Raw genomic sequence first — 18,756 nt, 5'->3', positions numbered from 1 at the left:
GGACAGCGCGGACAGCGCAGACAGCGCAGACAGCGCCGATAGCGCATTCCACAGAATACTAGAGACGACACGATTCGGACAAGAAAGCAAATGTAATGAAACACTTCGAGAAGTACTTTGAAAATTCTTCGTGTACTACCTAAATGTGTTATTGTATCCAACGCCAGTTTTCCGTATGTATTCATTGACCAACCAACTCCGAACTATCCAATCAAAAACCCCCCTTATCCTTCATCTTCTTCAACATTCCGCCAACACCCTTAAACAACCCCTCCACCTTCCCAGGATTGCCCATATACCCCTCTCCCGGCTCCCCATTCTTGTCCCTCCAAATCCCATCCTCCGCCGCCTCTCCAAACGTCCTGGTATTTTGATTCCTCTCAATACCCTCCCTCCACTTCCTGCATACTTCCTCACTATCCAACATGATGTTGATTTCCTGACTATGATACCAACTCTGCGTATCTTGGTTCCCGCTCCCTTGGATCCCAACATGCTCATCTACGATCAAAAGTTTGATGTGACAAGATCTCTGCTTGAAGCTTTGGTGAATGGGGTGATCTTGGTCTTTGCCTACATAGTAGTAGATATGCAACAATTTTCTTTCTTCGTGTGAGACGTCTTTGACAAGGCTTTGAGCAGCTTGGTCGTTGGTGCCGCCTTGACCTGGGATGATTTCTCCGGCGTCGTTGTAGCCGAAGCAGACGTAGTATGTTACTTCGACACCACGCTTGATGGCAGCTGCTAAAGCGGGGATGAGGGGAGCGGCGTTCAGATCGGGGGTTTGGATGAAGATTGAACGTTTGGCATTGCGGACGCAGGACAGCCAGGCTTCGTTCTGGGGTACGAAGACATTGTGCTTGTCGACGGGGCCGTATGGAGGGCGCGACACGAGGGCCATTGGAACTGGTGCGGATGTCATGCTTGAGATGTAAGGAGTCATTTCTTGACCTTCGGGGATTTCGGGACCGGAAGGAGGAGCGGGTTTCTTGCATGGGAGATTGAGTTGGCGGGTTGTGGCTTGGAGTCGAGTTTCGTCGGGCTTCATGGAGTAGCAGGATTGCATACGTGTAATTTCGCCGCTGAGATCGGCATCGTAATGCGGATCATCTGGCATGTGCTCTGGGAGGCGAACTGCTTGTCCGTCGGCTGCGATTTGGTCTTGTCCTCGTGCTGGTCCTCGATCCATGTAAAGTGGTTCTTGGCCGGAAGTGGGTAAACCTCCTTGGGTTGCTGGAGCGGCGTGAGACGGAAGAGGAGGATTCAAGTGATTGTTCCAAGTTATCAGCGCTGTATCGTAGATACTATCAACAATAGGTCCTTCCACATGGGTCATCATCTCCACGTTGTCGTTGTCTTCCATGTTGTTGCTCATCACCGCCGCCACTTTCCGATCCACGACACAGAACTTGGCATGCAGCGTTCCCAAGACCAGTCTGTGAAGACTGATCACCTCGAAATCCAAATTAGGAATTTCCTCTGGTTTTGGTAATTGGATTGATTTTCCAGTGTATGCCGCCTCCTTGACCACTTGATGGGCATCAATGGCGTTGGCAGCTGCTGCCTTGTCGTACATCATCTTGACCACGACTCTTTGGCCTCTGCTCCCAGCACGTTTCGAAAGCTCTATCAGAGCATCTTTGACAAGTCTCTGAGCGACCGATGGTGACCAAGAACATGTGATGAAGAACACCTCTCTCTCAGCACGGACAATCAAGTTCGAACAATGTCGAATAATGTCTGTAAGTGGTGCAATGACGGTAAGTGGTACCGTTCCATGAGATCCCATCAATGGAGGAGAAACCAATCCGGACATTGGATCAGCATCCAAGCAATTCAGTGAGTCGGCAAACGCTTGGAGGAAGAGGGGACTCGGTTTCGTTGGTCCCCAGCGACCGCATTTGAACGCAATCTCCAAATCATGGGTAGAGAGATCTGCTCGCTTTTTCTCGGGGTCAAAATGAAGGTCTTTCTTGTGGTGTCCATAAAGCTTTTTGACGATATCCCCCGGTGCTTGGGTGGGGTCCTGGGCGTACACCGAGCTGACGGTCTCTGTTGCTTGGCAAAGCTGAAAAACGTGTTCGGAGACCATCGTGATGTTGTGATAAGATGATCGTTCTTGGCGCAAAAATAAGAAAGCAGATGGGGGAAGATATACGCGTGGTTGATATGACGTCGGTACCGTGAATCAAGGCTGGCTGGGAACCGTTTCTTGATTAGCCAAGAAAGAAATATCTTACGTAATCGATCCTCTAGAATTAGAGAAGTACTGCATGAAAAGTGAGCAGTGAGTCAATATAATGTAAAATCCGTCAAGATATTAGGAATGATTGCGCTGAAAGCAGTGAACAAGCAACTGAGTCCATGAGCAGCCAAGTTCTCACACGATGATCTGCTCAGCTTGAAGAGTAGAAAGTTTGATAATCGCAATTGAGATCTGAAGAAAGAAAACAGAGATGATGGCTTGAGATATCTTGGACACTAGTCACATATTCCATACAAGTATTGATATTGGGTGGTTCAGCTCGATATTTTCTCTCAATACTGGAAATCAGATATGACGTAGAGATCACGTTACCTGATAAGCCGTTTCTGAAGTCTATTCGGAAATCGTTCAAATAAACATTATTTGTTGTATTGCGGTCAAGAAGGATGTTCGAAGAAGTCGTCTCGTCAAAATATACTTTCTTCTAGCCGAGAGCCAAGTAAAGCCAAGTAAAGCCAAGTCCCCCCTTTCCGATTTCAAAGTTAGAGTCTTGGCCTCTCTTGGCAGTGAGAGGTTTCACGACAATAAGATAAAAGATGAGACGACAAGATCTGTATCAATAGAGGTAGGTCACAGTGTTCTCAGATTGGTCGTGCTAATCCTCTGCGTCAAATTCTCCTCGATCCCGCAATAAAATCTCCGGGACAGATGCTAGTCACATGCTGGCTGCACGTGACTCAGCTAGGTAAAATGCAGGTGGTCACTTGCACTTCTGCAATGAAATGGCGATCGGTTTTGATAACAGGTTGTGGAAACCCATGAGTCGGAACGTTATCAGCGTTTCCAAGCATATATCAGACTGTGCTCTAGAAGTATTTCCCACTTTCCCAGAACAGTAGCCCATCACGTGTATGTTGGTCTGGAGAAAGTTACCTAAGAACCTTGGAAGCCTCTCATAAGGCCGTGAAGGTGGCAGAAACGAGGCAAGATTAAATTGATAGGGTAAGATGTCCGAGAAGATCAGAGCAAGGATAAGTATTGGCAAACAAGCAGAAAAATCAAAAATATAGGATTAAAATGATTAAGCAGGAAGATACATACTATGAACAGATTATATAAGATGACTTCGCAGTCTGTCAGATCAAAAATGCTGCATAACTGAGATAGTCCAACCATGTAAGCCCGAAGAGGCTTGAATAGATGCAAATTATTTCCCCAAACACCATGCATTCACCGAACGCTCGAACGCAATTCAACAAACCACTGGGCATAGACTCCTGTCTTCTCCCTCCCCACCTTCTACTTAGGCAGTTCCGTTGCCGGCGGGACCTTGATATAAGTATCCGGCCGATTCGCCTCACACGTCAGCCTAACCGTATTATACCTCCTCTCAATCCCCTTCACAATGTCCCAAACATCCTTCAACTCCACCTGACTCCCATCTCCAATCCTTCCCGCATAAACCATCTCAATCTCTCTCTCCTTCTCCTCAATATATTCTCTCAGCTCTCGCCAACAATTCCAATCCTGCCTAATCCGATTCGGCAGTCCCTGGCTCTTCAACACTGCTAACAACGAAGCCAACGCCGTATTCGCCGCCCCGAACGCTGTAATCAAGATATGGCTCGCGGATCCAGCACCGAAGGCAGTGACGGAGGCACCGACGATGATTTGGAGGAACATGGCGATAGTGACAATGGCGTCGCAGGAGCGGTATTTCCAGCGTGACACACGCTCCATCTGCAGGACTTGGTGATAGACGCCCTTATTTGCTGGCGTGAGTTTTGGTTTCGGGGGCGGCGCTGGAGGATGTGGATTCTTTTTCGTGGCTTTGACTGGCTTTGCGGGTTTCGGGGGAGGAATACCGAGGGCTGTGTGGAAAAGGACGACGGGGTCGTGGGACATGCCTTCGGGAGGTGAGTCGTAGATTTCGGCTGTGTGCTCTTCAGGATGCTTTTCGGAGAAGTAACCTGATGTGCTGGAGATGGTGTCATTTAGCGATTTTGGGAGTGTCATTGTTGGGGCTTGAGATGTCGAAGATGAAATGGCGGACGCTGCTGTGTAACCTGTTTTATATGCGTCTGTGAGAGTGCTGGGAGTAAATGTCGGTGATTTAGCACTAGATTTCGGGGGCGGCGGGGTTGAAGACGACATCTTGGTTTCTGCACTTGAGAAGGAGAAGCAAGAAGAAAAAAGAGAGAAGAGAAAATATGCAGAGAGGGGAGGTGACCAAAGGCTTAACATATGCAAAAAATGATCGGCTGAATCAATAATGGCGGTACACGAGAGATTGCGCATGATATCGATTGTTACACACAAGTGGTGTTTGTCGCAGCCTCTCCAGCCTTGTGTGGACTCAAATTGCTTTTTCAAAGCAGAAGCGAGATTCGTGGCTTGCCCGAAGTTGCTGAGTCTTCCTTATCGGGTTGTGCCGTTCCCATCTCCACTTCGAGCATGAAATCCCTTCGAACAACAGGTTTCCAATATAGAAAATCTATATATCTTGGTGAATGGTCAGACGTTGCCTAGATGCCGAAGTGGAACAAGTATGGTCCTTCGTGGCACAACTATCCACCAAGTTCCAAAAGCTCGCCAGTCACTACTAACGATGTGCTCCAGATAAGCACAACTTTCATTGAGAATTCGCACAGGGAAAACAAAACATCAAATGCAGACAGGTCTCAATTAAATGCATCGTGTTGGTTGAGCAGGAGCTTCGTGTGACCTTTGGGCCGTTGCTAGTACTGGGTATATCCGTGATTTGTGTTCGCAATCTAAGACATCGCGATCAAATATCCTTTGCTATCGTGCCAGAAGTGCAGAATGGGTCTCATACTCTCTAAACACAATCCCGAAGAACAATAAACATTGTTGCCCCCGATATCGTTATTTCAATGTTGCCGCCTCTTTATTGAAATTGTAGCTTGCATCGGCGGCAAAATCGCCCCTCCAATGTATTGATTTGGTGGTCGAGCTTCCAAAGCCTTGAACTCGTAGTTCAAAATGATGCAGGCAAGTAACAATTTCATCTCGGTCGCTGCGAAGAATCGGCCAGGGCAAGCATGTCTACCATGACCAAAGGAAAGGAAGGTATCAGAGGTGGTGACCGTAGAGAGATTCTTCGACTCCAAGAGCTTTGTGAAGTCTTTCTGCTCCCCACCATTACCTTGGGTTGTTTTGGTCATTGTAGCAGTTTCTCGAATGCGAGAGAAGCGGAACGGATCATAAGTCCTGGAGTTCTCGTAAATATCATCATCGTGATGGATAGCGAAAGTGGACGTTGCAATGCGAGACCCAGCAGGCAAATGAAGGCCGTCTTGCATGGTGACACCATCAGGACTGACGACCATTCTGTCCATGCCGTGACTCATGAAAGTCGAGATCCGCAAGCTCTCTCTGACAGCACTGTCAGTCTTTACCAGCTGTGCAACTGCGTTCTTATCCCATTTCCCACCGTGTTCTGACAAAACATGCAGCATCTCCTCGCGAATCTCCTGGATATTCTCGGCTGCGTTGGGTGAGGAGAGCAAGTCAAAGATGATGTTGGTTGCCGTGAAGGTTGATGTATGGATGGCAGCAAAATTTACTGTCATCAAACGCTTGACTACTTTCTCGGGGGCTCTCTCAGCGGCATCTGGATGGTCAGCAACTTCGTCGAGGTACCATGTCGTGAAGTCATTCAGTCCTGCTTTACTTTCCCCTTGTCTCCGAGCACTCAAATCCGCGATCCTTTGACGCACGAAAGGGAGTAGATGCTTGGAGCATTTATAGAGATGCCATCTGTTCGGAAGAATCACGATCCATGCCAGCAGAGGTTTGATGATGCCAGGTATAGAGCGCATCACAGCACCGGTGACAGCGATGTCGGTCGCAAACTTACCAGCATTGACGAGGTACTCTTCATTCCGGCCTATTCAAGTCAGCTATTGCTGTGCTGCTGGTCAATGAGAGGATTCGTACACAATGGCAGTCCCACGAAGATACGGTTTGAAATCCTAGCAACTATTTTCTGCATATCCGAGAATACCGAGATATCAACCCAGTTCTCAGTGTCCTTCCCCAAGTACTCGTCAATGGCCACATTCAACTCTTCGTGAATATCAGGTATAAGTGCACCGAGCGAGCGTGTAAGGTCTCTCCGGACTATGGTTTCGTGAATAGGGTTTCTGGCCATCGATGGGTCGAGAAGGGTATAATCTGTCTGCAAGACTTCGATCTGCATGGACGCCGCGCTCAAGACATTGTCGGCTTGCTCTGTGATCCACTTGACCTGCGAACCTGGGACAAGAATGAATGCTCGATCGAAACAAGGGAGGATGAAATTGATTCCGGCTTTCGAATACTACTCGGGTTGTCAGTCTTGGGCTCAGGACATGATAGCTGAACATACTTTGCGATAGCCAGACTCAATGGATGGAAGAAGATTGCCCATACTACCCGCTCGTGTTCGTAGATCCGCGAGAAAGCCGTACTGCCTGCCAACCCATGGCAGGTTTGTTGGCAAGCCTTCAAAGCGCAGCTTTGCATGTGCTGTATATGCAACAACGATCAAAATCGCTAGACTGGCGAGGGCAATGGACAGCTGATCGAATGTCATGGTATCAGCGGGGTTGAGGAGGTCGAGCTTGTATTGTGATGCTGTCTTTCTTCGGGAGAACTAAGTCTTGACTGCGTTTCGAATCGCTTCTTTGGAGATGGCCGTCTCGCACCGATATAAGGGCAACCCGGCGGGAGCGATGTTTCTTATTCCTAAGACCAAGGTACTTTGATATGCGAGGACGGGCGATCGATTGGAGGGGATGAAGGAGGCGCCTGCAGACCACCGAAGGGAAATACGAGGGAGGTTTGATAGAACGAAAGATCTCAAAACCGACTCTCCAACACACTGAGCTGGCGTACGGTTACCTTTGAATACATGGCTCGGGGAATTGCGATTCACTGAATTCCAACAATTTGCGAGACTAGCGATACAGCCGGATAATGTGCCTGTTCGTCTCCGCGATTTGACCAATTGCTTCTGGGAGTTCTTTGTTAGGCTTTGAGGCGTGAGAATACACCACACGATGAGCTTAACGTTTCCACGCAAAGCTGTTTCGTAGTATCGAGAAGATACAAGTGCCTGTCGTGGAGTTAAGGTTGCAGCATTGCTGAGGTTTTGGTTAGCAAAGGACTAGATTCAGCCTAGCTCGCGGCGAATACCGAAGCTGTTGCCCCACAATGTCATGCCTCAGGTCAATCTTCAAGTCTCTGCAGTCTCTGCTGTCTACCTTTGTATCCATCTCCTCTGTTCATAAACATTCGGACTTTTCAATTCCAATCTTCGTTCATCTTCCTATCGAATTTCGTCCGCCCACACTGCAGTTCCTTTCCTGCAGAATGGGCAATTTCCACTTTCCAATCTCGGCGTCTACTCCTCAGCCCGGGGCATCTCTGCTCCGCCTCCATTCGCTTCCCCTCGTCTTAGTCCTCACAGCTGGAGAGTTGATAAGATGAGGCTTCTCCATCCTATCTTGCAACGACCAATCCGATTGCCCAGTTGCGCTACCAAGGAACACGTGATGGCCTCAGATAGGAAGGTGATGAGATATTTAAGTTTCAGTCTCAAAGAAGCTTCTTTTGGGAGCTTCCTACAATCAATCAGCTGCCTCGAATGGAACAAAGGCCGTGGATCGCGCCATATAAGCTTAACATGTCCTGCAGATTGCCGCCCGCTGTTCCTGGCTGGCACCCCACTTCGATCAAATGACAAGCATATCTACCGGATTACAACGGTACTTCGAGATGCTTATCTCCCACTCCCATCAATCAGATCTCCCACCTTCCTACATGTCGTTTAATTTTAAGATATCTAGCGCAATGGAAGCTTTTTATTCTTCTCCGGACCTTCTCTTTATAGATATTGGGCCGTAGTACCTCTTGGCGAAAGCCGCGAGATCTGCGTTGCCAGATCAAGTGATCCTATGGAGGAAGCAATATAAATATACCAGCTCACTGGTCTTTCGTTCTTCCGTCCGCCTTGTTTGTCATTCCTCTGTGCCAGCCTAATTTTCGCGATGCGTTCTCACATCTATCAATTGTTGTCATGTATGGCATTGCCAATTTTATCTGTCGCCTTGCCAGCACAGACTTCGGAAGCGACAGAGTCGATCGCGCCTGAGCTGAAGGGCAAACGCTCATTTGTTGAGCGTGATGGTGTCAAGAGAACAATTTTCGAGCACGAAGCCACTGGTGCAAAGATTGATTTTGTGACCAACTCTGGCATCTGTGAGACGACCCCCGGAGTCAATCAATACTCTGGTTATCTCTCAGTTGGAAGTGAGTAATGCTACTGTAGTATGAACCTTATCTAATCGCCATTAGGCAACGAAAATATGTGGTTCTGGTTCTTTGAGGCTCGAAATAATCCAACCACTGCACCGCTCGCGACTTGGTTTAATGGTGGTCCAGGATGCTCATCAATGATTGGGTTATTCCAGGTACGAATAAACCCCATGAAACTGGCTCCGCTCTGATGCCGATTTCTTTAGGAAAATGGGCCATGTCACTTCGTCAACGGTGCTTCAACACCGTCACTGAATCCATACAGCTTTAACGAATACGCAAACATGCTGTATGTTGATCAGCCCATTGGTACTGGATTTTCATACGGTACAGATCCCGTGACTTCAACTGTGACTGCTGCTCCATATGTGTGGAAATTGCTGCAAGCTTTCTTTGCGCAATTCCCACAGTATGAAAATCGCGACTTTGGTATCTTTACCGAGTCTTACGGTGGACACTACGGCCCAGGTAATTCTCAGAGCCCTCGTCTTAATTGAGTTTTGCTGATTGTTAATCCAGAATTTGCTTCTTACTTCGAGTCCCAAAATGCCGCCATTGCGTCTGGCTCCGTGACCGGCCAAAACGTTTCTCTTGTCGCTCTTGGAATCAACAACGGCTGGTACGACCCAATCATCCAATACAAGGCCTACGTAGACTTCAGTTACAACAACACCTACACTCCTCTTATCAGCGCATCACAACATACCTCATACCTGAACACGTATACCAAAAGCTGCTTGCCCCTTCTTCAAAAGTGCCCCGCAACCACAGGAACCAATTCTGCTTGCGAAAATGCTGATAACACATGCTACAACGACATCGAGGGCCCACTTTCCAGTGTCGCTGATTTCGACGTGTACGACATTCGTGCTCCAAGTAATGATCCTAACCCACCAGAGACGTATGTCAACTACTTGCAGAGTTCGGCTGTCATGAGCGCAATTGGTGCTCAGAGCACTTATTCTGAGTGCCCTGATGCCCCATATGAGAAGTTTGCCAATACAGGTGATGGTACGTTCAATTTTTCCTTCGTCTTAGATCCCTTGTGGGAGGCTGCTGAGCCGGCTTCTGTGACACCAGTACGATGCGACGAAGTATCTCTGGCGTCTTGTTAAATGAATCCGCCACAAGCCTCGGTGCAGGGTCCATAAGGACACCGTGCACTCTTGTGGCCTTTGGATCCCCCAAGTTTCACCTTCTCTCATTCCCATGCTTGTACCGAATCCCAAGCTAACATCCTTTGTCAGATGCACGATCATTCCTCTCCACCCTTTCAACCGTCGTCCAATCCGGCATCACGACCCTCATCTGGGCCGGTGATGCAGACTGGATTTGCAACTGGTTTGGTGGTCTTGCCTCTGCAGAAGGAATCACCTACTCCGGCTCCTCTGCATTCAAATCCAAAGCCGTGACCAGCTACACCGTCAACGGTGTTGCGAGCGGCACTTTCAAGAGCGTGGGTAACCTGAGCTGGTTGAGAGTCTTTGGAGCGGGACATGAAGTTCCGTTCTACCAGCCTGCGGTGGCATTACAGGTCTTTAAGCAGACGATGATGAAGGGTCCAATTGCGAGCACGTGATCAAAATTTGGATGAATAACAACTTGGAAGCGATCAGGATTTGCTTCCTTTGAGGCTGACCCGAAGTTTCACGGACGGGTCCTTCGCTGCGGCGATGGAGGATATTGATAGTGAAACATACGATTTATGTAGTTGCTGCAGCCATTTTGGAAAACTACCCGAACTCTCACATCCGTCCACTGCCAACTTCCCGAAGTCGGGAAAACAACATGGAATGGTGTCATAACAATTTGCTTACGCAACTTTTCAGTATCTTAGTTGATCTTATGAAGAGTGCTGCATTTTGGGTGTCATTTTGTCCCGCCAATTGATTTGGTTGTGGCTGCAGGTTTTACTTGCATTTTTGTACAGTCTTGGCGAGATCAATGCTTGACTGAAAGCACTGCCAGACTTTATTACCACTCAAAATTCTAGTCTTTTTTCCCCAGCGCAATTGGAAATATCTCGATCTCTGTCCTGACTCTCGAGGCTTCAACGAGCGAAATGTGCGATTAATCATTCGAGACGAGTGCGGATTCGGATAGTTTTCAGGTTGTTGTTCGGCTGCTTACTGAATGGTGCATGACTTAGCGTCGACCTCTCGACTTTTCGGTACCTTTCAACATGTGTGATAGGGTATGACGATTTAGAGCTGCGAAAGCATCTTATCAGTAGAGCCAGTGCTCACGAAATCATTCCTGAGCATGTTTGGGGGAGGCTGAGCATGTAATTATCGTGCAGTGCGGCGTTCGCTTGTGCCCCTGGCCGAGGAGGATTCACTTACCCTCCGAACAAAACACGTGCAGAGAGCCAAGTTGTGCGTATGAACATTGTCCGAGCTATCAATAACCTAGACCGAAGTTACAGCAGTATACTGACCGATCTTGGCAATAATGTCGCGCCGACAACATTCTACATATACAACATCATTCACTCTCCAGAAACAATTCCTACCCTCAAGCTGCCCGTCATCCCGACAACAAATCTCCAAATCACCCTTCCCGACACAAAGAAACAACGACATAGGTTCAAGTCTTCCAGCTTCGACTCCGAACCCAAAACCAGAATTTTTAACAACAAAACAACATCCAAAATGGCACCATTCGTGACCTCCATGCGCGCGTGGCAATACCACAACACCACTGGCGGCGTAGAAAACAACCTCTTCCTCAACGAACACACGCCCCTGCCCGCCACCACCTCCGAACAACATCTCGTGCAAGTCATTGCTCTAGCACTAAACCCCATCGACTACAAGCCCGCGGAAACTCCCCTGGTGGGCCGCTTCATGATCCCGAAACCCGCGACGCCCGGAATCGATTTCACCGGCCGCATCATCAAGCCTGCCGAGAACTCGGAGCTGAAAGTCGGACAATTGGTCTTTGGTGCCAGCGGGACTATGCCCCCGTTTGCGGGCGGCGCGTTGAGAGAATTCGCTATTGCGGGAGAGGGGAATATTGTTCCGTTACCGGAGGGACTGAGTCCTTTTGATGGGGCGTGTATTCCCGTCGCTGGTCTGACGGCGCTGCAATCCATCGTCCCGAGAGTGAAGAAGGGAGACAGACTTTTCATTAATGGAGGCTCTGGGGGTGTGGGTGGGTTCGGCATTCAGATCGCGAAAGAGGTCGGATGCCATGTTACGACGACTTGCTCGACGGCTAATGTGGAGCTGTGCAAGAGCTTGGGGGCGGATGTGGTGATCGATTACAAGAAGTTTAATGTTTTGCAGGTGTTGATGAGTGGAGAGAAGTTCGATCATGTGGTTGATAATGTGGGGCAGGATAAGGAGCTTTACTGGAGGGCGCATGAATACTTGAAGGAGGGCAAGGTCTTCATTCTTGTGGCGCAGGATATCACGTTGGATGTTATTCAGGATCAGTTGAAGAGGAGGTACTTGCCTGTTTGGATGGGTGGACTGCAAAGAGTGGTTGAGGGATTCTTCCCGATGCCAAAGGCGGACGATTTGAACCAGCTGGGTCAGTGGATGAAGGATGGTGTTATCAAGCCGACGGTCGATAATGTGTTCAAGTTTGAGGATGCACCAAAGGCCTTTGAGAGGCTGAGAACAAAGAGAGCGCAGGGCAAGATTATCATCGACATTGCATCGGAGACATACCAGGAGTTGAAGCTTTGAGGGGTTTCTGAGTGCTGGGCATTAAATAAGGAGCTTTGCATTTCTGGTGCAGGAGTTGGGGTGCAATTGGGCATGGGGACAACGGCATGACTTCACCTCAAAATTGTAAAAAGAGACTGTTGAGATTGTCTCAAGATTAAAGAATTTAAAGTGTTTCCCGACACATCCACTGCTCGACACCTTTATTCTTCTCCTTCTCCGTCTTCTTCAAAAATCAATTCCGACTCTTCAGAGACTAACCTTCCGCAAGCATCTTCAACAACTCCACCGCCATCCCCTTAGCGCTCGCCGGATTCTGTCCCGTCAACAACCTCTTCCTCCCCTCTCCATCTCCACTGACACTGACAACAACTTTCTCACCCCACGCCTGATCCGCCTTCTCATACCCGCCTCCACTAGCGACATCCAACGCCGTCTCCAAGTGAAACGGCATATCCTTCTGCCTATCAACAGCAATCTCCTCCGCATTACTAAACCCTGTCACCTTCTCTTCCTTAATGAACAACGTCCCATCCGGCAACGTAGCCTTCAGCAGAGCCGCCGCCCCATGACACACGGCTGATACGATCTTGTGCTTTTCGTGGAACTCGATGATGAGGTCCGTGGAGACTTTGTTGTCTACTAGATCGAACATTGCTATCACCCTTACATATTAGCTATTTCTCTCTCTTGATCCTAAAGAAGGAAGAAGAGAGACCGTACGTCCAAAGCCCCCGACATAAAGAATTGCGTCAAACTCCCCCGCTTTGCCAGTGAATTCGTCCAGTTTCCGGGTCTCCAGCCACAGCTTCTGTTTCGTCTGTGCGAATTCTTGACAATAAGAATCGTCTTTGAAGAGTTGCACGGAGATAGGGTCCAGGACTGTGGGGCCGCCGAGGGGAGAAGCGATTGTGAGGTCGCAGGTTGGGGAGAGGACTTCGTAAGGGTGGGCGAATTCGGGGAGGTACCAGCCGTTGCTGGCGGAGGAGAGGACGATGAGGATCTTTGGTCTGGTCATTGTGATTTTTGCGATTTTGATTTTACAGAAGGTATGGTGGCTGTTGTATTGTAGCTTCTCGGGTTTCGCTTCGAAGTGATAGATGCGCTGGGATGAAGAGAGAATCCTCAATGTCGAGCATCCAGGCTCTTTTATGCAACGTACAGTGCCATCGACGATGTTCCATTTGTTCCTTCGAAGCAACGTTTGTCATCTTTCTTGCATCGCATCTACATCGTGGTTACACAAGCCATCACGGTGGATCCATTCCAGCCCTACACCGAAGAGTGACGCATGCATCTCGGCCGCACATGGCTGACAGCGAGCCCTGCATTACATGTGCAGTTCGCTTTATAGACGAATCAACCAGCGAAGACAATCATCCGGGATCGCAAGCGGGGGCATATAATTAAGAATCTTACGCAATAGTTAAGGATAGCTTTCTTGAAAGAGAGAGGGAAGGCCACCTTGGTATTTACAACTGCATGAGATTTTCCCCGTACAAGATAACAGTCCAAACGAGTGATCAAGGACCGAGTTCATGCACCTCAATGGATTTAAATGGATCTCTGTCAGCTCTAACCCTGACTCTCGCTTCGCTCGTTACGCTCGAGGCGAGAGCGCCAAGAACTTGCAACGTTTCTATGCATGGCATTTAATTAGTGGAGAAAGAGTGCTCCCGGCTTTGTCATCTGCAGATGTACGTTTTCTGAGGTTTGACCTGAAAGATTTGGGTGTTGTGCAGTTGGAGTTCCGTGCAGCCAACATGAAAGATGGGCTCGTGTGCGTCGAATCGAGCTTCTGTGCCTTGTTGCTGGAGGTAAACACCTAGGTTTTTCGGAGATACTGCAGGTTTCGAATTTGGTAGATAATGTATGAAAGATACCGAAAACAAGCACGGAAGTGAGTATCAAGATTATGTTGAAGATTGTGCTTAGTCGCGAATGCCTCTTGAACCATTACTTCTAGCATAATATCCCATTCTTCCAGCTTGTTAGACCAACGTCCACACTTCGTCCTCAACCATCAATAGCTGGTAATGAGAGTCTTTGGAACCAGCTTTCAGACCTCGAGCAATCCAACATACTCATCCGACGGCAGGAGATACATCCTCTTGCTTCACCAGCCGATTCTCGACATCCGGCGAAAGATACCCATGCCAACCCTGCTCGACGGCTTGCCTCCAAGTACTGAACAACTCATACGCCTGTGGTCTATCATGTAACGCCGCCTGTTCCTCCACCGCAGACTCATAGATGTCCAACTTCAAATCCTCCATCTGGCCCCCAAAAGTCTCCGTCCAAGTCGCTCTAGCAACAACCTGCACAGCACCCTCATCACCATCTGCCTCTTCATTGCCGAATCGTAAATAGAAAGCTAGCATCTGATCGTCCTCTCCACGTGGCATGAGCAACGGCGCCAATCGCTCACGAATCGATCCCAATCCCGAATTCTCATCGACATCCATCAGTAAACCCCTCGATGTACCTCTCTTCATCCTAGTCTCCAGATCACACATCACCTCCAAGGTATTCGCATTTGTGAACCCATTCGACAAGCCCTCCCTCCCAATCATTCGCAGCGCCAAGATCGTCCATTTCTGCCATGCCAACGAGAAACACCTCCTTGCTCCATGATAGAGATAGAGTGAGATGCCGAGGCTGATTGCGTCGCAGGGTTTATAAGGGTTCTTCGGAGACCGCCAATCTGCGTGTTTCTCGATCAACGCTGCTGCGATGCGCATATTCTTATACACGAGATTATAGTTCTCCAGCTCTCGAGCAACAGGGTCTTCGTCTGTAGTGCATATCATAGCGATGGCGCAACCGAGATAGCCGTTGAACATCCCGATACTCAGCGCCGCTTCGACAGAACGAAGATGAAGAGGAGGGGGCGGAATTGGAAGTCCTTGCAGGTCCGAGAATTCTTTGGCTTCGTAGCTGAAATACGAATCATCATATCCTTCGAACGTTGCTGGCGAGTTCGCTTTCCATAACTGCATTTCGGAATAGAAACCCATGAGCTCTTCTCGACTGGGTCGTTCGCCAACGGGACACCAACATCCCCAGATGATTCGACTGAGTTTGTTGTGTGCGCAGATGAGCTGGATTAAGCGGTACCGTTCGGTGGCTATTCGATCTGCTGGATCCACACCGACGAATTCGGGATCCTGTCTATTCCAGAAGGGCGACTCGTTGATCGCCAGATCTGCGGTTTTCAGAAAGGAGGAGCGAGCGTAGGGTACGAGTTTCTGAGCCAGGAAATCTAGACGCAACATAGCGTCGTAAACTGGTACCATGTTCAAGACCTCTGAGTTGGACAGACGACCTTCTGATTTTCGGAGGAGTTGGATGGCAGCCCACAAATGACGAAAAGAAGCTTTAGGATTCTCCATGAAGCACTACCAGAACTTATCAGCCAGGTTCTCAGCTGCATGAGGCATATCTTACCTCGAAATAAGCCAAAAGCATCAAAACCACCAGGACAGCGTAGATCTCCGCAATACTATTCTGATTTAAATGCTTCGGGAGTGAGCGAATCACATTCCCATACATCCTCAACGCCAAAACCCTAAATTTAGCAGACTCCGGTTGGCTCTCCACCTGACACCTCAACAGTATCGCTCGATGCATAGCTCCAATAGCCAAAAGCGCCTCATACACAATATCAACGCCGTAACTCATCTGCGCAACCTGATCCCTCCAAAACTGCACATGATCATTACGAAACAATCTGAACGCCGTGATCGTAACAAAGTGATGATACAGCGGTAACTGCTCCTGTCTCCAGTCCGCGTGTCGCCACGGCATCTCAGCTAATGGAGATCGTGAGCCTCGTGAGCGCGGCGGAGGAGAGATCCGTGGTGGAGTGCGGGCGGGGGCTTGGCGGGGTGCTTCGTAGCCTTCGCAGACGAAGTTTGCGGTTCTGCAGCGCTCGCAGGTTGGTTTTGCTTGGTCGCATTTTACGCGGCGGCGACGACATGTTAGGCAGCCGGTTCTTACTCTTCTCTCCATTCTTTGGGGGGTTGGGAGGTTTTGAAGAGGTCTTTGGGAGCGAGAGAGAAGAAAATGGGGAGTGGAAAGTTGGGATTACGGACGCTGCATGCTGACAAATCTCATCAGTGCCTGAACTTTTCTGGGATTGGCGATGTAGGAGTTTAAGTATAAACTTTTGAGGTTGACATTCAAGACTCATGATATGAGGCTCACGATCTGTATTAGTAAGTCTGTCATTGCCACTCGACGGCCGAGGCAAGACTTGCAGAGTACAGGGTGGTTTTGCGACTGTAGCACTAAAGCCTATTCGTAGCCATCGGACTTCCAACCCTCTGATTACTTAACACAGGAGAAATTTCGGGTTGTATTCAAAATCTCATTCTTGCTGACATAGGACTTGATGTTGTTCAGGAAGATACGAAGATAGTCGTAGATATATGAAATACTTTTTTCTTCCTACTCGTCGCACCAGGTCAAAAGCGGGAAAGCTCCCCCGAAACAAGCCCATGCAACCATCACCAATCAAAATTTCCAGCGCTCAACACCCTAGCTATCTGGACGTCAGCCCTGCAGCTGTCAACTGAAAATTACATCATTTGTCGCGTGAAGATGAAATGCACCAATTATTGAATTGGCAGCGCTGATCGACTTCTGAATTGAGTTCGTGGGATCATGAATGCTTGATTTTTGGACGGCTGCCAGGACGAGGAGGACGATAAACGATGGACGGTCGCAGACCTCTTTTCTCAACCTGAATGTGTGCAAGTTATCGGTACGGAAATACCAAAATAAATACCAGACAAAAGCAGAGAAAGGAGGAAAGTCTCCATTGTAAGACCCCGCATGCCAATTTCTCAACATGGAAAGTAACGGAAATCAGAGCTGAACGAAAGAAATCGAAATGCCTTCCAGCTCCAGCCAACAAACTCTCCCCGTTGTGCATGCTAAGCTCAGCACGCAAATGGGCATTCTTTTCGGCTTCGTCGCCATTTTCATCGTGATCTTGATTTCGTACAGCACGGTCTGGTGGCTATATAACAAGAGGGAAGAGAGACAGGAGGCGCAGAGGAAGCAGGATCTGATTGACAGAGGCTTCGGTCCTTCGGGATACAGTGATGAGAAGAAGAATATACCTGCGCATGGCCAGGGTGCGGACATTTGAGGTGAAGTGGTTGGGGAATGGGAAGACAATTCAAAGTGTATTGGTAAAAGTGTAGCGGGAGATCAGGCAATAGCGGGGGAAATTATACCAGATATGTTTGTGTGGAATGGAATGGAATGCTTTTTCATGGCTTTTCTTGATGTTCACCGGAGCTTGCCTGTCGGTTGGTCTCTCCCATGCACTTCATGTCTTGGGGCTTCTTTGCAATTGCTGTTCAACTTTGATATGGGGATGCTTAGGTAATTACCTATGGTATGACTTGAGTCGCAGTGCTGAACCGGGCCGCCGGATAAGATAAGAAACACGATGCCGACAAACAGCTCAGCTCACTTTGCGCGCTCACCTAAGTTCACAGTCATCCTCATATGTCTTTCGTTTCCTCAAGATTTTCAGCCTCAAAGATGACAAAGATGACAACGCCCACCCAGTACACGTTCACCTCCTCGAGGTCGCTGAGAGCCCTCTCTTTCAGTATCCACGTGACTGGCCTCATGTTTTTTGCTGCCTCTTTTTGGTGGCTCCCAAACATCACGAACCCTCTGCACAATGGATTTGGGGGCTCTTACCAGTTCTTAACCATCATTGCCCTCACCATATCAACGATCACATTTGGAGTCGGCTTCTTGGCTAACTTGAGTCTCTTTGCCGATCTTTCTCTCGGCCAACAGCTCTTTGCAGTCAAGAACTGGCTCTCAATATGTGCAACTCCTCTTGAGGTTCTTGTCACTATCCTATACTGGACTCTTCGCACCATTGACAAGAAGCTTGTGGTTCCTCCTGACCATGAAGTCCCGTTCATTCCAGACTTTGGTTTCCATGCTATTCCCGCTCTCATGCTGACTCTGGACTTGATGGCCTTGAGTCCTCCGTGGTCAATGAAAATCTTGAACGTGGTGTTGCTTGATTTGGTTCTGACTTTTTCGTATTGGAGCTGGATTGAGTATTGTTTTTCTGTAAATGGATGGTAGGCCGTCGTGATAAGATTTGAGACTTATGATAGTTAATACTCCTCAGGTACCCTTACCCGCTCCTGGGGTCACTTTCCGTCTCGCAAAAGCTGCTTCTTTCCATTGTCTCAGCTGCCCTGATGACGGGTAGTACCATGGTGTTGGAGTCGGTGCATGAACGAGTTGATCAATTGATTTGGAGAAACACTGACATCAAGAGCAATTGATTTGGATTAGAGAGGCGAGAGAGGGGCAAGGCTCAACAGTGGATGGGACTTTCATGCTCTGGCAAATATCGGAGTGTGGTTGTGGTACTGGGCCAAGGTCAAGGTTCGCTGACTAAGCGCCTAAGGTTACTTCTGTGCTTTGTTTCTTGCTACTTTCTCTCCTCCTCTCTTCTCTCCGAATTATTGGCAACTGCTCGGAAACTCAACATCTACTTTGGAATCAAAAAAT

General features: G+C 48.6%; 9 protein-coding genes across 9 annotated transcripts; 4 read left to right on the top strand and 5 right to left on the bottom strand.

The window, feature by feature from the left end:
- Nucleotides 1–211: 211 nt before the first annotated feature.
- LY89DRAFT_590509 (uncharacterized protein) lies at nucleotides 212–2,092 on the bottom strand (the record flags this gene model as incomplete). Its single annotated transcript, XM_018209599.1, has 1 exon — nucleotides 212–2,092. One exon carries the CDS (start codon nucleotides 2,090–2,092, stop codon nucleotides 212–214), a length of 1,881 nt encoding a protein of 626 aa, XP_018068474.1.
- Nucleotides 2,093–3,223: 1,131 nt separating this feature from the next.
- Nucleotides 3,224–4,495, bottom strand: LY89DRAFT_687368 (uncharacterized protein). Its single transcript, XM_018215483.1, has one exon. The coding sequence runs from the start codon at nucleotides 4,358–4,360 to the stop codon at nucleotides 3,506–3,508; it is 855 nt and encodes a 284-aa protein (XP_018068473.1). The 5' UTR covers nucleotides 4,361–4,495; the 3' UTR covers nucleotides 3,224–3,505.
- A 518-nt stretch (nucleotides 4,496–5,013) lies between these two features.
- Nucleotides 5,014–7,223, bottom strand: LY89DRAFT_153091 (cytochrome P450). The gene is made up of 3 exons (XM_018205428.1): nucleotides 6,597–7,223; nucleotides 6,167–6,548; nucleotides 5,014–6,116 (listed from the first exon to the last, which is right to left on the bottom strand). Exons 1-3 carry the CDS (start codon nucleotides 6,801–6,803, stop codon nucleotides 5,098–5,100), a joined length of 1,608 nt encoding a protein of 535 aa, XP_018068472.1. The 5' UTR covers nucleotides 6,804–7,223; the 3' UTR covers nucleotides 5,014–5,097.
- Nucleotides 7,224–8,292: 1,069 nt separating this feature from the next.
- On the top strand, nucleotides 8,293–10,106 carry LY89DRAFT_590679 (alpha/beta-hydrolase; the record flags this gene model as incomplete). Its single annotated transcript, XM_018209605.1, has 5 exons — nucleotides 8,293–8,521; nucleotides 8,567–8,682; nucleotides 8,734–8,995; nucleotides 9,047–9,538; nucleotides 9,775–10,106. The coding sequence occupies 5 exons, from the start codon at nucleotides 8,293–8,295 to the stop codon at nucleotides 10,104–10,106; spliced, it is 1,431 nt and encodes a 476-aa protein (XP_018068471.1).
- A 1,072-nt stretch (nucleotides 10,107–11,178) lies between these two features.
- On the top strand, nucleotides 11,179–12,219 carry LY89DRAFT_699094 (NAD(P)-binding protein; the record flags this gene model as incomplete). The annotated part of the gene is made up of 1 exon (XM_018217032.1): nucleotides 11,179–12,219. The coding sequence occupies one exon, from the start codon at nucleotides 11,179–11,181 to the stop codon at nucleotides 12,217–12,219; it is 1,041 nt and encodes a 346-aa protein (XP_018068470.1).
- A 156-nt stretch (nucleotides 12,220–12,375) lies between these two features.
- Nucleotides 12,376–13,373, bottom strand: LY89DRAFT_687365 (putative parkinson disease 7 domain-containing protein 1). The gene is made up of 2 exons (XM_018215482.1): nucleotides 12,922–13,373; nucleotides 12,376–12,855 (listed from the first exon to the last, which is right to left on the bottom strand). The coding sequence occupies exons 1-2, from the start codon at nucleotides 13,214–13,216 to the stop codon at nucleotides 12,455–12,457; spliced, it is 696 nt and encodes a 231-aa protein (XP_018068469.1). The 5' UTR covers nucleotides 13,217–13,373; the 3' UTR covers nucleotides 12,376–12,454.
- A 456-nt stretch (nucleotides 13,374–13,829) lies between these two features.
- Nucleotides 13,830–16,342, bottom strand: LY89DRAFT_651193 (uncharacterized protein). Its single transcript, XM_018212142.1, has 2 exons — nucleotides 15,646–16,342; nucleotides 13,830–15,596 (listed from the first exon to the last, which is right to left on the bottom strand). The coding sequence occupies exons 1-2, from the start codon at nucleotides 16,207–16,209 to the stop codon at nucleotides 14,283–14,285; spliced, it is 1,878 nt and encodes a 625-aa protein (XP_018068468.1). The 5' UTR covers nucleotides 16,210–16,342; the 3' UTR covers nucleotides 13,830–14,282.
- Nucleotides 16,343–16,798: 456 nt separating this feature from the next.
- On the top strand, nucleotides 16,799–17,467 carry LY89DRAFT_687362 (uncharacterized protein). Its single transcript, XM_018215481.1, has 2 exons — nucleotides 16,799–17,022; nucleotides 17,072–17,467. Exon 2 carries the CDS (start codon nucleotides 17,093–17,095, stop codon nucleotides 17,351–17,353), a length of 261 nt encoding a protein of 86 aa, XP_018068467.1. The 5' UTR covers nucleotides 16,799–17,022; nucleotides 17,072–17,092; the 3' UTR covers nucleotides 17,354–17,467.
- A 296-nt stretch (nucleotides 17,468–17,763) lies between these two features.
- LY89DRAFT_590926 (uncharacterized protein) lies at nucleotides 17,764–18,527 on the top strand (the record flags this gene model as incomplete). The annotated part of the gene is made up of 2 exons (XM_018209624.1): nucleotides 17,764–18,317; nucleotides 18,368–18,527. 2 exons carry the CDS (start codon nucleotides 17,764–17,766, stop codon nucleotides 18,525–18,527), a joined length of 714 nt encoding a protein of 237 aa, XP_018068466.1.
- Between the last annotated feature and the right edge of the window lie 229 nt (nucleotides 18,528–18,756).

This window comes from Mollisia scopiformis (genome assembly GCF_001500285.1).
Source record: "Mollisia scopiformis unplaced genomic scaffold LY89scaffold_18, whole genome shotgun sequence".
Taxonomy (NCBI): domain Eukaryota; kingdom Fungi; phylum Ascomycota; class Leotiomycetes; order Helotiales; family Mollisiaceae; genus Mollisia; species Mollisia scopiformis.
The sequence above is the reverse complement of the archived record's forward strand: the minus strand, read 5'-3'. Positions and strand labels throughout refer to the sequence as shown.

Bases quoted from the DNA above. Each gene is read 5' to 3' on its own strand.
- LY89DRAFT_687368 (XM_018215483.1), bottom strand. From the start codon at position 4,360: ATGTCGTCTTCAACCCCGCCGCCCCCGAAATCTAGTGCTAAATCACCG.
- LY89DRAFT_153091 (XM_018205428.1), bottom strand. From the start codon at position 6,803: ATGACATTCGATCAGCTGTCCATTGCCCTCGCCAGTCTAGCGATTTTG. The intron at 6,549-6,596 runs GTATGTTCAGCT...CAACCCGAGTAG, and splicing joins TTGAGTCTGGCTATCGCAAA to TATTCGAAAGCCGGAATCAA. The intron at 6,117-6,166 runs GTACGAATCCTC...TGACTTGAATAG, and splicing joins CTTCGTGGGACTGCCATTGT to GCCGGAATGAAGAGTACCTC.
- LY89DRAFT_687365 (XM_018215482.1), bottom strand. From the start codon at position 13,216: ATGACCAGACCAAAGATCCTCATCGTCCTCTCCTCCGCCAGCAACGGC. The intron at 12,856-12,921 runs GTACGGTCTCTC...TAAGGGTGATAG, and splicing joins TTATGTCGGGGGCTTTGGAC to CAATGTTCGATCTAGTAGAC.
- LY89DRAFT_651193 (XM_018212142.1), bottom strand. From the start codon at position 16,209: ATGGAGAGAAGAGTAAGAACCGGCTGCCTAACATGTCGTCGCCGCCGC. The intron at 15,597-15,645 runs GTAAGATATGCC...AAGTTCTGGTAG, and splicing joins TGCTTTTGGCTTATTTCGAG to TGCTTCATGGAGAATCCTAA.
- LY89DRAFT_687362 (XM_018215481.1), top strand. From the start codon at position 17,093: ATGCCTTCCAGCTCCAGCCAACAAACTCTCCCCGTTGTGCATGCTAAG.